The 13,957-nt window shown below is 44.8% G+C and overlaps 1 protein-coding gene across 5 annotated transcripts; it reads left to right on the top strand.

Annotated features, from left to right (window-relative positions):
- The first annotated feature begins 929 nt into the window (after positions 1-929).
- Positions 930-13,913, top strand: FAM228B (family with sequence similarity 228 member B). 5 transcript variants are annotated; one of them, XM_026844107.1, is made up of 9 exons: positions 936-1,426; positions 1,958-2,016; positions 2,784-2,811; positions 3,499-3,603; positions 7,401-7,475; positions 8,161-8,358; positions 12,073-12,150; positions 12,991-13,078; positions 13,184-13,913. In XM_026844107.1, exons 3-9 carry the CDS (start codon positions 2,791-2,793, stop codon positions 13,366-13,368), a joined length of 750 nt encoding a protein of 249 aa, XP_026699908.1. In that variant the 5' UTR covers positions 936-1,426; positions 1,958-2,016; positions 2,784-2,790; the 3' UTR covers positions 13,369-13,913. The 5 variants fall into 5 exon arrangements, with proteins under 5 accessions (XP_026699903.1, XP_026699907.1, XP_026699906.1 ...); XM_026844102.1 differs by lacking the exon at positions 1,958-2,016 and having other exon boundaries at positions 930-1,426; positions 12,991-13,913; XM_026844106.1 differs by lacking the exon at positions 2,784-2,811 and having other exon boundaries at positions 931-1,426; positions 12,991-13,913.
- Positions 13,914-13,957: the final 44 nt, after the last annotated feature.

Below are 13,957 nucleotides of genomic sequence, written 5' to 3'. Positions count from 1 at the left end.
GCCGGTGAGGGGACTTCGGTACGGGGTGTGGCGGCGGGGGGAGCGCGGCGCCCTGCTGCCTGCCCCCGCCTGCCCTCGGGCCCGTGGGGCTCGCCTCAGCCTGGGCGGGCTGCGGGGCAGGCTGGGCCCCTGCGGGCGCCCCGCCTTCCCCGCACCGCTGTCACCCCTGTCGCTGCCTCTGAGGTGCAAGGCGGGGCCAGGCCTTTGGGCCGTCTGGGCGTGTCCCCGTTATCGGTTGGCTTAGCATGCACAGCCGCTAGGTTCTGTTCGTAGAGCTGCCCTGTTGGTCCGAGAGGCTGGGGCTCTCCTCCTGCTCTGTCCTGACACCTGAGGGGACCAAGCCACCAGTAAAGGCACGCAGCTATGCTTGCAAAGCGTGGCATCCCCGAATGCCTGGAGATGCGAGCCTACAGGCGTGGCCAGCACAAAGGTTTTTTTCGGAAAGGGGCTTTTAAGAGGGCTGAGGCATGTGTGAGGATACTTTTTGTCACAGAAAACATGATAATCTGTCTTAAGGCTGCTGCAAAGACTCATGTTTGGGCAGAGACTGTAAATTTTGGCAGATGGGTGTTTGGGGGAGAACATTCTGCTTTATTGAACAGGACTCACGAGGCAAGAGAAACCTGTATTTAAAAAAAAATTACTGATATAAATCTGTACTGCTGACAGCAAAGTAGGATGCAGGTATATCTAGCAAGCAATTTTAGGCAGGTTATTCTCAGGTTTGCTCATAACATCCTAATACAGAACAGCCAGCCAGCTCATGGGGTTTAGCATTTGTGGACACAACTGTTAAATTAACTTCAAATCTCCTATCTGCTCAGACTTTGGAAATCCTTCACTGTTTCTATCCCAACACATGATTAAACTTCTGGTTTTAAGACCTGCAAAACAATAGGTGTCTCATGTAAATGGGCCTGCCTTTCCCAACCACAGAGAGTTGGCATCTCATAGCAAGAGCCAAACAAAACAGAAGGAGAAAGAATTAAGATACGGTGGCAGCTTTAGCTATTAACATTGGGGGAAAAAATCTGCAGCTAGAGACTTTACCACATGTGATTTCTTTAAGGGAGATTGCTACAGCAGGCAGATTTTCTGTGTTTGCTCTGTTCTGTCTCTCCTGGGGTCCCAGTCCTCTGTGATGAGAGCAAACATCTCCTTTGTTTTGTGCTCACAGAAAAGCTCAGTCTTTCTTTTGAAGACAGATGAAGTCTTAGTACTAGTTACTGAAAACACATGAAAAGGAGGCTAGTGGGGGTGTTTGTTTTTTGTAAACTTAGAATCTATAAAAATATATATTTTCCTAATCTTAATCTTGTCCAGGGATTTACAGCATCTGTATCTCAGAAGAGCCAAACTGCTTTGAGTAGAAGGAAATCTGCAAAAAATGGCCTGAAGCAGGACCTTGTGGCACTGCTGCGGCTAGGTAGGATATATTGCTCATAGGGAAGAAATGTGTTGAAATGTGTTGAAATGCCAAGTTTGTAGCACCTCCAGCATCTGGATGTTTTTCGGTCCTCACTGTTTGCGTGTTCATTTTATATCGGAAATTAGTTCACTGATAATCAGGGTGCACTTGCTGTTCTTTATCCATGTCAGTAATGTAGTGCACAGCCTCCTCTAATCAGTCATTGCAGGATGAAGAATAAACAGTGAGAATCCTTCCCCTGCTCCTCAGAGACCACGAGGTTGGATATGGTTTACAGCATTTCCTGGAGCTTAGTAGACTGTTTTGGGCTGTCTGGAAAAAGAGGAAATCGTTTTCTGAGCAGGGAACTTCTCACAGGGAATATCAGCCTCCATGGCAGGCACGACACTGCAGAAACCATGGGGCACATGTACACACAAAAAAATCTGCGTTTCCAGATGGAGAAAGGTACCTGCTTTACAATTAGGACACTACTGCCTGATTTGGAAGCCGCTATTTTACGCTGTGTCTTTTGTCTCCTCTGTACAGTGCAGGCAGGAAATCATGTTACAGGAAGTGCCTGCTAGCCTGCCACACTGCTCAGGCTGGTATGTACTTCTGCTTTTGGGAGCTGTTTTATAGGGGCTGAAAAAAAATACAGTAGAGGACTGCAATGTTTGACCTATTCCACTGTGAATATTTTAGTTTTCCTTGTGTCTCATGGAAGAATAGTCTCTCAATGCTACACAGGAGGGAAGGAAAGTCTTTCATACTATGTGCATTACATTGGGTTTTTTCCTTGCTTTGGTTTGTCCTGGATTACATGGCAGAAGTGAGGATTTTTCTTTTATAGAAGCAGGTGGAGTGAAGGACATGAGCTTGCAAATTCAAGTAAGGTAATTTTCAGAACTTGACTGGATGAGGTGCTGAGCAATCTTGTCTGTGAGGCTGGTTGGTCTTCAGGCAGGCAGTGGGACCAGATGACCTTAAGAGGCCCCTTCCAACATGTGCTTTCCTGTGGTTTCTGACTCTTTCAGTCAGAAAAGACAGGAAAACATTTCTGTGAGGAGACAGGAATATCTAGCAGATGCGTCTGTCAGTGCATCACAGGAGGGAGTATCAAATGAAACAAAGAAAGATGTAAAGACTTCACCTTGAACAAATGGTAAGAGATTTGAATCTGCAGTCCAGAGATGTCAGGTGGGAATCAGGCAGTATAACTGAAGTGCTGGGTTGGACAGAGTAAACTCTTAAGTGTTGTCTTGTACAAAAGAATGTTGTTTTCTTGTATGAATACCTGAGTCAGAGAGTCTTTGTAGATTCATTTAGCTAGATGTTGCCACAAATAATTGAAGAACAGATTTTTTTTTCATAGCTGAAAGATGTGGCTGAAGAGTGTGGAGGTCAGTATCTCTGCAGAAGTAAGCTTTTCTTTTGGTCTACTCTTTACCTAAGGAATTTTGTGAATACATCGTTTCCTGGAAGCAGTGTGCCTTCAGAATCTGCAATAAATAGAGGTTCCTGTAAAGGCCATTTTGCCTCTGTGGTTCTACTGTCTGTTATAAATTGATACAAATATGTGCACGTACAGTAGAGGAGATGGAATTTTCTGGCTGGAGCTCAGAGTTAGTGCGTCAGCATAAGCCTCGTCTGGTAGAATTAACTTTCAAATCCACTAAAATGCAACCATCCCTATGGTGGAATGTAGTGGTTATTTGAGAGTGACTTTTATGTAATTGAAAAAGACACAAAGGAAACAAGTAGTAGTCAGGAGGTGGAATGTTTTCAAAGCTGACAAGCATTCTGGAATAATTTGTGAATAGCTTTGTTCTTTGAAACACAGTGTACTACTATCCATTGCTCATGGAGATGAGGACAGACAGTTACCATGAGAGAGAGTGTCTGGCTATAAACCTGATACTTCATCTCTCTGTTTAACTTAACTGTGTTAGGGAAGTGCTGCTGGTATCAGCAGTTAGAATTCCTTCAGAGATTTGTTTCATTGTTTGGTGGGAATTGTAAGAAAACTAGGGTTTTGCTGTTTATACAATAGCCTAATATGTTTTTGAATATTTTACTGTTTCTCCCAGGCTAGTCCAACAATGCATAGTGTGAATAGCTCAGAGACACCCTGGCTACTAAGATTTACATGTCCAAGACCTGTGAGAGAACACAGTCACCAAAGGCCTTGGCAGGTGAGTGACTCTCAACATTCATTCAGTTGTAGATTCTAATGTGAAGTACCCAAGTTCAGGACACATGAAACCAGTATCTGTAACTGGGATCCCAGAATATTTGGGTGTAATTGAGCTTCTGTCTTGAAACTGGCCACCTAATAGTACCGAAGTTCTGGACAGCGATCTGGTTGGTCTGTCTGTGCTCCAGGACTGCAGTCCCCAGCATGTGCCTGAATTAATTTATGAGTTCTCCCGAGCAGGAAATTTGTGCTTTAGCCTGTCCCTTCTAGGCACACTCAGCAATGTGTATTACAGGAAGATGGGTGTGCTCTGTTCTTGTTAACTTGTCAGAGTCTGTCTATTGTTCCAAGTTTTGCATGAGGCTTCGAGAGCAATCCCAGAAGTTAAAGCTGGTCAGCAGCGTTAGTACATTGAGAAGTTGTATCACAGCCTGTCTACATCTGCATGAGTAGGCTGATGATTCAGTAAGAGGCACTCTGGTATTACAGTAGGTGCTTAAACTGTGAGTGGGTAGAATTGGACCTATATATATATCTATCTATCTATCTATCTTTCTTCAAAGCAGAGTGCCCAAATCATTAAAACCATGGCTTTAAATTGGGATATCCCAATCTCTGTTGTTTCTGTTTCATCTGTGTGAAATGTTCTCCATCTCCTACCCTGGAGTATTCTGGGAGCTGCTACAATGATGTTTTATTGTACTTCCTGCACAGAAATAATGAGGTTTGCAAGGCAGCACAGTGTGAAGGTGTTAGGTGGACTTCTTACCACTTCTCACCAGTCTATCCCACTTCGTAGCCAGGTTGTGGAACCTAGGTGAGAACCTGATCTATGTAAAGCAGGTTGGCTTTTTATACAGGCCTCTTCCTTTTTTGTTTACATTTATCCAGAGGTTCTCTTCAGCACCAGCAAAGGAGTGGTGCAGCAAATACTTTTGACTGCAGTAGACATTTTGGGGAGAAAAATAATACCAAAGTTTGGCTAACACAGAAGGGCTTCTGTTATGTGAAGGTATGAGTGGAGGAGTGAAATAGAATGGAAGGTATAAAGGGAGGAATGAAAAATGCTTATTTGCAAAGTCCTGTAAAATCTGAGATATAGCTGTCATTGGGAAGGGGAACAAAGAACTCTGGAAATAGCAATCCAAGGGTGTTTATTGAACCCTTGCATCCTTTTGAGGCAGCTTTACTGAGTTCCATGCATTTTGGTGTGTGGAAAAGTTTCCCATAAAACCTTTAAACAAGCTTGTGACTAGTTGGAATTACGGACTTATAGAACAACCCAGGTTGGAAGGGACTTCAAAAGATCATCTGGTCCAACATTTCTTGGGAAAGAGACACTGGATGAGGTTATCTAGCACTCTTTCCAGTCGCATCTTGAAAACCTCTGGTGTTGGGGACTCCACGACAGCCCTGGGGAGATTGTTCCAGTGAATGTGATCTGACGGTAAAAAATTTCTTTCTTACACTGAGATGAAACCTCTCCCAATGGAACCTGTTGCCCCTTGTCTTCTCCATATGGCTCCTTGTGAAGAACGAACCTCTTTGTAGCCATCCTTTCAGTACCGGAATACTGTGATAAGGTTCCCCCTGAGCCTTCTCTTCTCCAAGGAGAAGAGACCTAACTCCTTCAGTTGACAGAGACCTAATTCCTTTGGTTCTGTAAGGATTCTTCAGACATGTATCATCATGATGGAAAACTTTTCACCTGTTCACCAATGTGTGTTCTGAATACATTCTGCTAGTGGTTCTCAGCTGGAGAGGGGGCTGTGTCTCCCTGGTACTCTTAAGGTACTAGATTTAGAAAGTTCTGTGGTTATGGGAAATAACATCTGTCAGGTGTAATGCAACATGCTGGTTATTTCAACCAGTAGGATGAACGGGTCTTAAAACATGTCAGAAATTTAGATTTCTCCTTTCTCATTTGTTTTGTTGTTTGTTTGGTTTTGGGTTTTTTTTATGCTGTTTATCTCCTCCCTGCTTACTCTTATGTTTGATGTCCTGCTCATGTCAGGATAAGAAGCCTGTTGGAGTGTGGGGCTGATCAACAAGGTCAAGACATGACTGGAAACTATTCTGTTTATTGGGATCAAAAAGTAATATTAAGCACAGGGAGTATTTTTCCATTCTGTGCATCAGTTGCATTCCTTGAGTCTTGCGCTGCCACCAGCATGGTAGGCTTGTGCAAAAATGTGATGGCTGTAGCTCAGTTTTTAAATGGCACAAGGAAGTCACAGCAGGGATGACTCTGAATACACCTATGGAAACCACAGGAAGCAGGCAGCAGGTCCAATGTGAATATTTCAGCCCTGCCTCTGCCTTAGATCCAAGTAAAACAGGGTCACACCAGGATTAACTTGTGCTGGTAGAAATATTTAGTATGTATGTGCTGAAGCTGATTTTAAACTTTTAGTGATAACTAAACTGGTAATAGCATCTGTGCAACTCATGTGAAGTGCAAACTTGAAAGTGATGGCAGTCATAGACACAGTAAACTGAGACTTGTTTCTCAGCTGGGACAGGCTGTGAGCGTGTCATGTGCAGCGAAGCAGCCAACGTGGTGGTTTGTGAAGTTGCCTGCCTGTTCTCTTCGGCTAAGCTGGAGCAAGTGAAGTAAGTTCCTATCAGTGTCTGAACTGAGGGTTAGTCCCAGAAAGCAGAACAGATTGTAAATTTGGTTTAGCTTCACTGAGATAGTCTGTCTAAAACAGGTTGCATTTTAGTTTCCTGCATTGCAACTTCCTGAATTTTTGGTGTAATGCTCAAAAGCCTGTAATTTTTTTTTTTTCAGTGGATTCTTCAAGATAAATTTTGCTGTGGAACTAAAATTCTTCATGAACTTGTTGCTTATAAAAGCTGCTTATTGACTCATGAAGACAAGATCTTTCTGGTTAACCCACAGAATTGGTGCTGCCTGATCATAGGGGAGATACCCCCATGGCATGTGTGCTCTAGTCTTGGCTGGAGAGACTCCATCCCCCAACGATACACAAATTCAGCCTCTATTGCTTGTGCTCTTTGGCCAGAGTGCAGGAGCCAATGAACCACGTTACAAGGAATTACCTGTTTAAAATTCAAATTGACAACAGCAGTGCACTGCAGGTGCTGTTGTTTTTAAATCACATTTTAGCGTCCTCATATTCATGATGCAGGGAACAGTTTCTCCCTATTCTGATCTTCAGGACGAGTAAGATGAGGATGATGCAGGTGGAGAATGTGGCTGATGTCACAAAAGTAACTGAGATTTAAAATGCAGATAAATTCATGACCAGAGACAGCAGTGAGGCAGTTTCCTGCTTTGGAAAGGTTTTTCTCACTATATTTCCTCTTACACTTCACTGGTTTTCTCTATTTTTTCTTCTATATTTTTATTAATTCCTTGACATAATACCTCATCAAATTTATTTGATTGCTAGTTGTGTTGTGTGGCTGTCTCTGAAAAATGAAGATGCAAAATGATGCCTCTTGCTACCTTCCTCGGGCGCGTGTGAGCAGCAGTGGCAAGCAGCAAGCGGTGGTGTGGGTGCAGTGAGGAGCAGCCAAGGAGGTGTATGGTCTGGTCCCACTGAACGTGTACGTTCCAGTTCTTCCAACACTCTCCTGTTGCTACATTTAACCTAAGTACTCAGAGGAAGTGTCACAAGGGTCTGTCTGCCTGTGCTATTCTGCCAGCTGGGTTATGGTATAATGTGCCTTTAATCACAACACAAGTAATTATTTTGAATTCAAAGGTAATTCCAACTCCTACTCTAAGTCCTGCTTTTACTTCATGTGGTTTTTTTGATGTTTTGTTAGGCAGCACCTGATGTAAGTCAAGACATCATTGCTTCTGCCCAGTGCATCTTGGACAGAGAAAATTATTTTGTGAGGGTAAGAAGTGGTATCTCTTCTCTCATTTGCTCTGTGCTTTCCTGCATGTCAATGTTGGGTTTTTTTCTCCATCAGTGACTTAGGAGAAAATGTCAGTTGTCTGTATTCTTGAAAAACTAAATTTAGAAGTACAAGTTTCTGGCCTTCTCAGTCTCCTCGGGATAGGACTGAAGTGGTAAACCTAAATATGGGCTTAGGAATCATCCACCTTTGGTGATTTACCTGCCTGTTTGCAGCTCACTTCTGTTCTGTGGGTATGATTAGGTGGTCACTGTGGGCCTGTGGATTAAGGGCAGGAGGGCTGGTCTGATCTAGCAGATTGCCAGCGCTGCAGGGGGAAGGTCCTGTCCTGCTGCCTGTCTTGCACAGCCTGGTGCTTCTCAGACCCCCACTCTGAAGTGATTTCGGCTCACTAACCTGGTGAGAGAAAGTGAATGATTTTCTGCCAGTCTTGCACTACAGATTAAAAAATTAGAGTCTGAATGCTACAGCCTGTGCAAGGGAGAGCTTGGAAACAAGTGATGGGAAGTGGAGAGGGAGGAGCAGAAAGAAGGGCTGGAAAACAAAGCCCTTGTCTCAGAGACCAGCCAGATCAGGTCAGCCAGGCTGTGTAGCTTCACCTGTGGAATCTTTAATGTGGTTGGCCAATAGGTTGTATGGTTTTAATTTTCCATTTCTTACTTAGGAGGTGGACAGATATTTGAGGCACAATGATTTCTTAAATCTGAGAAAGAAGGAGATCCTGTACAAGAAATGGCTTGAGGATGTTTCAGAACCACTGCTGCAGAAAATTGAGGACAAAATGGACAGGCAGTCAAGCGAAGAAATACGGAAAAGGAAAGAAGAACAACTGTCTCTCTATTTAAGCTACTGTAAAAAGAAGGTATCAGTAAGAAGTAAATTTCTGTCAGGAGAGGGTTGTGTACAAGATCAGGGTTTTAGCTGTTACTTGCTGTTCTGTTGAGTAGCCTGGAGTTCAGATATGCCCTACCTGTAATTTTGCTTCCCAAGGACTTCTGTAGTGGTGACACATCATTACAGCTGTTTAAGCTCACCATCAGATACAAATGGTAGCATTGTTTGGTGTAGTGAGCATGTGCTGGGGTCTGGATATGGTGAGAGACCATACTGGGGTGAGTTTCCCTCTGTGAGCCAGACCCGTTAGAGGGAAACCCTTGAGCTCTGTCAGTGGAAACCGGAGTCTGTGACCAGGGAGCAGACAGCAGTCTCATGCCTCAGGAGTTCAGCTAGAGCAGTACTGCAGTATGTTGGCAGAGCACAAGTGAAACCATTTCATGGCTTTGGATGCTACTGATCTAGTTTTATAAAAGAAAAAAAGGGGGGAAACAGGAAGACAGAAAAAAATTTCTTAAGTCAGCATGCAGGTGAATAGACTCAGCTTGCGGATTCTGTAGTTCAGTGTGCTTCAGTACTCATAGAAATTGCAGTCACTGAAGGAAATCTTTGCTTGGTTTTGATCATTTTGCTCTGAATTTCACACCACTGTTGAGATTCCATGACTCAATTTTCTGCATCTGAGGAATGGATATATAGAGCAGTAAGAGCAATTCCATCATCTGCCACAAAGAGAATAGTATTTTATATAGAGCAGACTTTTGTTGTCAGTGGAAACCACTGTACAGTGGAGTTATGAGACTGTAAACAAGCTTCCCATCCAGAAATGAAAATGTCATGGGAGCTGTGCTGTTTTAATGAGAGCAGATTATCTCTTTTATAAAGATCTGATGTGAAAGGCCTATGCATTTAAACTGCAGATAACGACAAAGGACTCAAGTTCTGAGATTTAGGACGTGTTGGGTGTGCTGTCTGTGTCTGGGTCTGCATCAGTCCATCTTGAAAGCTTCTGTGTCAGGTCAGGACTTTGCTGGGTCTCCTCCAAAGGTGCAGTGTCTGGTGTACTGGGGTGTGTTCTTCTCCCTGAACAGGCACAGCACCAGTGATCAGCCTCCAGCTTTTCTCCCTGCTCTGCGGTGGCTCGATCATCAGCATTTCTGAAAAGCAGGCTGCAACCTTTCAGAGTAACAGGACACTTGATTTGCATAAATTTGCATTAATTGTGGCAGCAGGTGATAAATCTTGCAGAATCTAAGACAATTCTGTGGATTGGTTGATCTACTGAATTCTGGCTGTGCATTTCCCCCCCCCACTCCCTTCACAGAATCATCTGGGTTGGAAAAGACCTTAAAGATCATCCAGTCCAACCATGAACCTCACCCAGACAGTTCCCAACTCCACCAGATCCCTCAGCGCTGGGTCAACCCGACTCTTCAACCCCTGCAGGGATGGGGACTCCACCACCTCCCTGGGCAGCCCATTCCAACGCCCAACAACCCCTTCTGGAAAGAAATGCTTCCTGACATCCAGGAATATTCTTTTTGTCCATTTTCTTTTGCTCTCTCCCCTGCTATTAGGCTTCTCCTTGTCCTGTTTCCCAGATCTCACCTTCCTGTGTCTGTCACCAGTCCATTCCCCCTTTCCATATCTGTTTGTTCTCCAGTCTCTCTTTCTCTTTCTGTCTCCAGTCCACCCTTTTACTCCATCCCCAAGTCTCCAACTCTTTTGCCCCTCTTTCTTCAGTCAGACTCCCCAGTGCTGTCTCTCCCTCTCCTCGTTGCTTCTGATGATTCCTCCAAGTTCTCCACTGTCCTTTGCTTTCCAAAGTTGTCTTCTCCCCTTTTCGTCCATTCTCCTCCTTCCCTCTAACACTTTCACTGTCCTTCCAGGTTCCTCCATCTCAGTCTTTCTTGTTAGCTCACTTTTCTGCCTCCTTTTTCACACCATCTGAGCCTTCATTCTTTACCTCCCTTCCTTGACTCTCCATTGTTCCAGTGACCTGCTCGTACGTGGGTTTTTTCACCTTAAATCTGCCTCCTTTTCACCTCCATTCTCACCTCCCCCTTACTTCCAGTCCCCGGGGCACGGACTGCAGATGTATAGTGAGATGGCTGGTCAGAGCATGAAGATGGCAGCAGTTCTACTTTTCTCCTAGCCTTGGCAAAAGTGCCACTCTGCAGCCCACAAGGAGGAGGAAGTTTCCCTAGCCTGGGTTGCTGCTGTGTTAGCCACAACTCAGCTTCTGGTAGTCCGGGATAGCGTAGGCTATCTGCTGAGGTGCTGCAGAGTAACAGACCCTTCCGACTTGCTTTTAAGATCAGGCTGTTGCTCTCCTGTCTGCCAAGGGGTGTGTGAGTGAGAATACGTCGACTGCGTGAAGGGATCAAACATGGATGTGCTGTGCAGCACCTACCACAATCGACCGAGGTCTCAGCACGTTGTAATGGGCTGATATGTAATAATAAACCAAGGGGTGGCACTAAAACTCTGCAAATTGAGGCATGTTAGGGCTGAAAGCTTCCAGGGATGGAAAGAGGAGACAGACAGTATAGGCTGCTGCTTGCTCTCTGCAGAGTTGCCAGGTTTTTGGGTTGGACTTGTCTTGTAGCACTCCTGAACTGTTCACATTAAAACATGGGTTTTCCAACTCTCAACTTAAAATCACATCCACAGATGACCAAAAAGAAGGGGGCTGTGTAGGACCGTGACCCAGAGGGCCATGGGATGCTCCCTTCCTTCCTGGGACCCCTGGAGAATCATCTGCACAAGGAAGCTGAAAAACTTCATTTGCAAGGTTTTGAAAGAATAACTGAGAGTAGTAGGGAGGAGGATTTTATATGCTTGCCCTGTTCTTACTATTCTTAGGGCATCACTTGTGGCCTCTGTTTTTAGGGGTTTTTTTACTTCTATGTTTTGCTTTCTCTTTTGTAGAGCTCTTCTTTGATGCATTTTAGGTAAGTCCTGGCTTACTGGCTGTAAATAATGCATTATAATTTGGAGACAAATGGTTGTAATTCACCTTTCTCAGCATCAGGCTTGATCAGTGTGTCAACCTCAGTCTCTGTTCAGCTTCTTGGTAGCCTGTTCAACCTGGTGTTCTTTGTTCTTGGCATCAATAGTGAACACCAAGTGGTGGTACTTGCTGTTCCTCAGCTAACTCTGGTCACGGGGAGCTGGAGCTGCTGACTATGAAGTTTGCTGCAGGCAGAGTTCTTGAGGTGGCGCTGTGGTCTGGACCATTGAGTATGGTTCAGGTCTTTACTCCTATCTATAGATAGAAAAGCATGCTCATGACCTGGACGTGGAGCTCACATCTTGCAGACCAGTAACTTGCCTGGGGCTATGGTGGTGGGGGCTCAGCAACCTCTTTTTTTTTTTTCTTTTTTTTTTCTAATATCTGTTTCCTTCTCAGTCAAAACATTTTCCATTGAATGGAATTTCCATTTTCTTGACTGCCCTAGCTGTGATTAGCATTTTAGCCTGTAATTATCTCTGGATGCTTCCTGAAATAAATTTATTACGTATTTATGCCTATGATAAATTAAAATGGATGGAGGAATTTTCCTGTTACACTTCAGTCACCTTCATTCAGAGGTGCAGTGTGTGAAAATTTGGGCGTCCTTCTCTCCACTGCCTCTGGTGCAGTGTTCATACCGTGCCTGGCCATGGAATACCTGGGCTGGCTGCTCGCTCACTCGTTTACCACCAGCAGCTTCTGACCTGCTGCCTGCTTCTCCCGCAGGGCTGTGTGGCTTTGGAAGCTTATGACCCGTCAGAGTACGATCCGTTCTTCCTGAAGACAAATACAGACTGCTGGAAGGTGTGATGGTTATTTATGCTGTGAGGTTTACAGGCACCCTTTGATCAGCAGGAAATTAATGGTTAGAGAGGAGGCAGCATGTGTTACTGATGTGCTGCTGTGGGACTGGTGTAGAGCAACACATTGTAGTTTTATTAACTGAACAAAGAAGGGTCCCAGCTCCTAATGCATTTAAGCCCAAGAGCATTTGAAAATGATTTTCACTGGGAACATGGTTTGGATCCAGACTCAGGCAGATTTGGAGGCACAATAGGCAGTGGCAGTGGGGGAGGTTTGTTTTCCTCGTCTCAAATTCGCTGTGGCAGTGTGGGAAGTGTCCTGTCTAACGGGGGTTGGTGAGTTCCCAGGCAAGCTGGGTGTGTGCTCTGTAAAAGGAAATAATCTGACAGTTCAGATGATCTTTACAGAAACTCACTCAAATGCACCAAAGACTTGGGTACCCAGTACAAGAGTTAGGGAGGACTTGGACACAAATCCATGAACTGCAATTCTTTAAATCCCTTCTGGATGGTCTGAGCCCTATACAGCAGTTGGGAGGACTGAGCTGACACCTCATTGCAAAGTGCCACGCAAGGTTCATGGAGATCAGCTGCCTCCAGGAGATCAGATCTCGTGTCTGTGCTCTGGCTTAGTGGCAGAATTGTTGAATGCATTATGGTCTGCCTGAGGAGCTGAGATGCTCAGCGTTTCTCAGGTCTGTGCCTCATGATTTTATTAATAAAAAAAGGTTGATGCTCCTTCCCTGCTAACCAGCAGTTCACTTCTGACTTGGGTCTTTTGAGACTCTCAACAGAGTACTTGTGTTGGTGCGTAAGCGTGAAATAACTGTCTCTGTCACAGGTTTCAATACCAACTTTACAGGATCCTCTGTTAAAAGACATTCAAAGAAAGCTTATTGAGACAGGCATTATCAAGCAGTGTGAGACAGGTATTTTAAACAGTTGTTATCCCTTGGAAGTGTTTCATATTGGGGGGACCATCCTTGCTTGTGACAGTAGATGCTCACACAAAACACTTGTTACTTTCCTGCCAGGAAGACCGTGCTCTACCAGAGAGCTGAAGGAGCTCAGGAAGGCAGAACTGCCACTGCTCCCTTTGGGCCGGCAACGGATGGACGCGGCTGCGTGGCCCAAGCTCCCACACGCCTATATTGCTAGTGAGGCCCACAAAACCAAGAGGTTGTTTACTGAGAGGCAGTGCAACAGCTACATGGGATGAGGCGCAGCAGAGTATTCGCTAAACTTCCATTTCATGGTGAATATTGTTTAATTGTATATTTCTACTGAGAAAGGAGTGTTGGTGAAGGGAAACCTTCAGGTATGGAGTGGATAACAGGATGTATTAAAGTAGAGCATTGCTGGCCAAGCTGAGTCTTGAAATAAAGTGGATTTGGTGGGGAGTTTTTCCTGCATTTTCTGCGTGCAGCCTGGCAGCCAGCCCTACAGGTCAAGCCATGGAGTATCTCCTGGGTGGTTTAGTGGAGGATCTGAAAGTATTTCATGTTCATACTTGCTTTGGGTTTGGTGGGTTTTTTGTTATTAGTTTCTAGATTTTGGGAGCAGAGCAAGGTCACACTTATATGGTTCATGTTGGAAGGGATGTCTGGAGCTCATCTTGTCCAACTCCCCACTCAAGCAAGGCCACCTACAGCCAGCTGCCCAGGACCACGACCAGATGGGTTTTGAATATCTCCAAGGATGGAGACTCCACAACCCCTCTGGGCAACCTGTGCCAGTGCTGGGTCACGTTCACAGTAGAAAAGTGTTTCCTGATGTTCAGAGGGACCCTCATGTGTTTCAGTGTGTGC

This window comes from Athene cunicularia (genome assembly GCF_003259725.1).
Source record: "Athene cunicularia isolate RWA chromosome 3 unlocalized genomic scaffold, athCun1 chr3_part1, whole genome shotgun sequence".
NCBI lineage: Eukaryota > Metazoa > Chordata > Aves > Strigiformes > Strigidae > Athene > Athene cunicularia.
The sequence above is the reverse complement of the archived record's forward strand: the minus strand, read 5'-3'. Positions and strand labels throughout refer to the sequence as shown.

Bases quoted from the DNA above. Each gene is read 5' to 3' on its own strand.
- FAM228B (XM_026844102.1), top strand. From the start codon at position 2,791: ATGTGGCTGAAGAGTGTGGAG. The intron at 2,812-3,498 runs GTCAGTATCTCT...TGTTTCTCCCAG, and splicing joins TGTGGCTGAAGAGTGTGGAG to GCTAGTCCAACAATGCATAG. The intron at 7,476-8,160 runs GTAAGAAGTGGT...TTTCTTACTTAG, and splicing joins GAGAAAATTATTTTGTGAGG to GAGGTGGACAGATATTTGAG.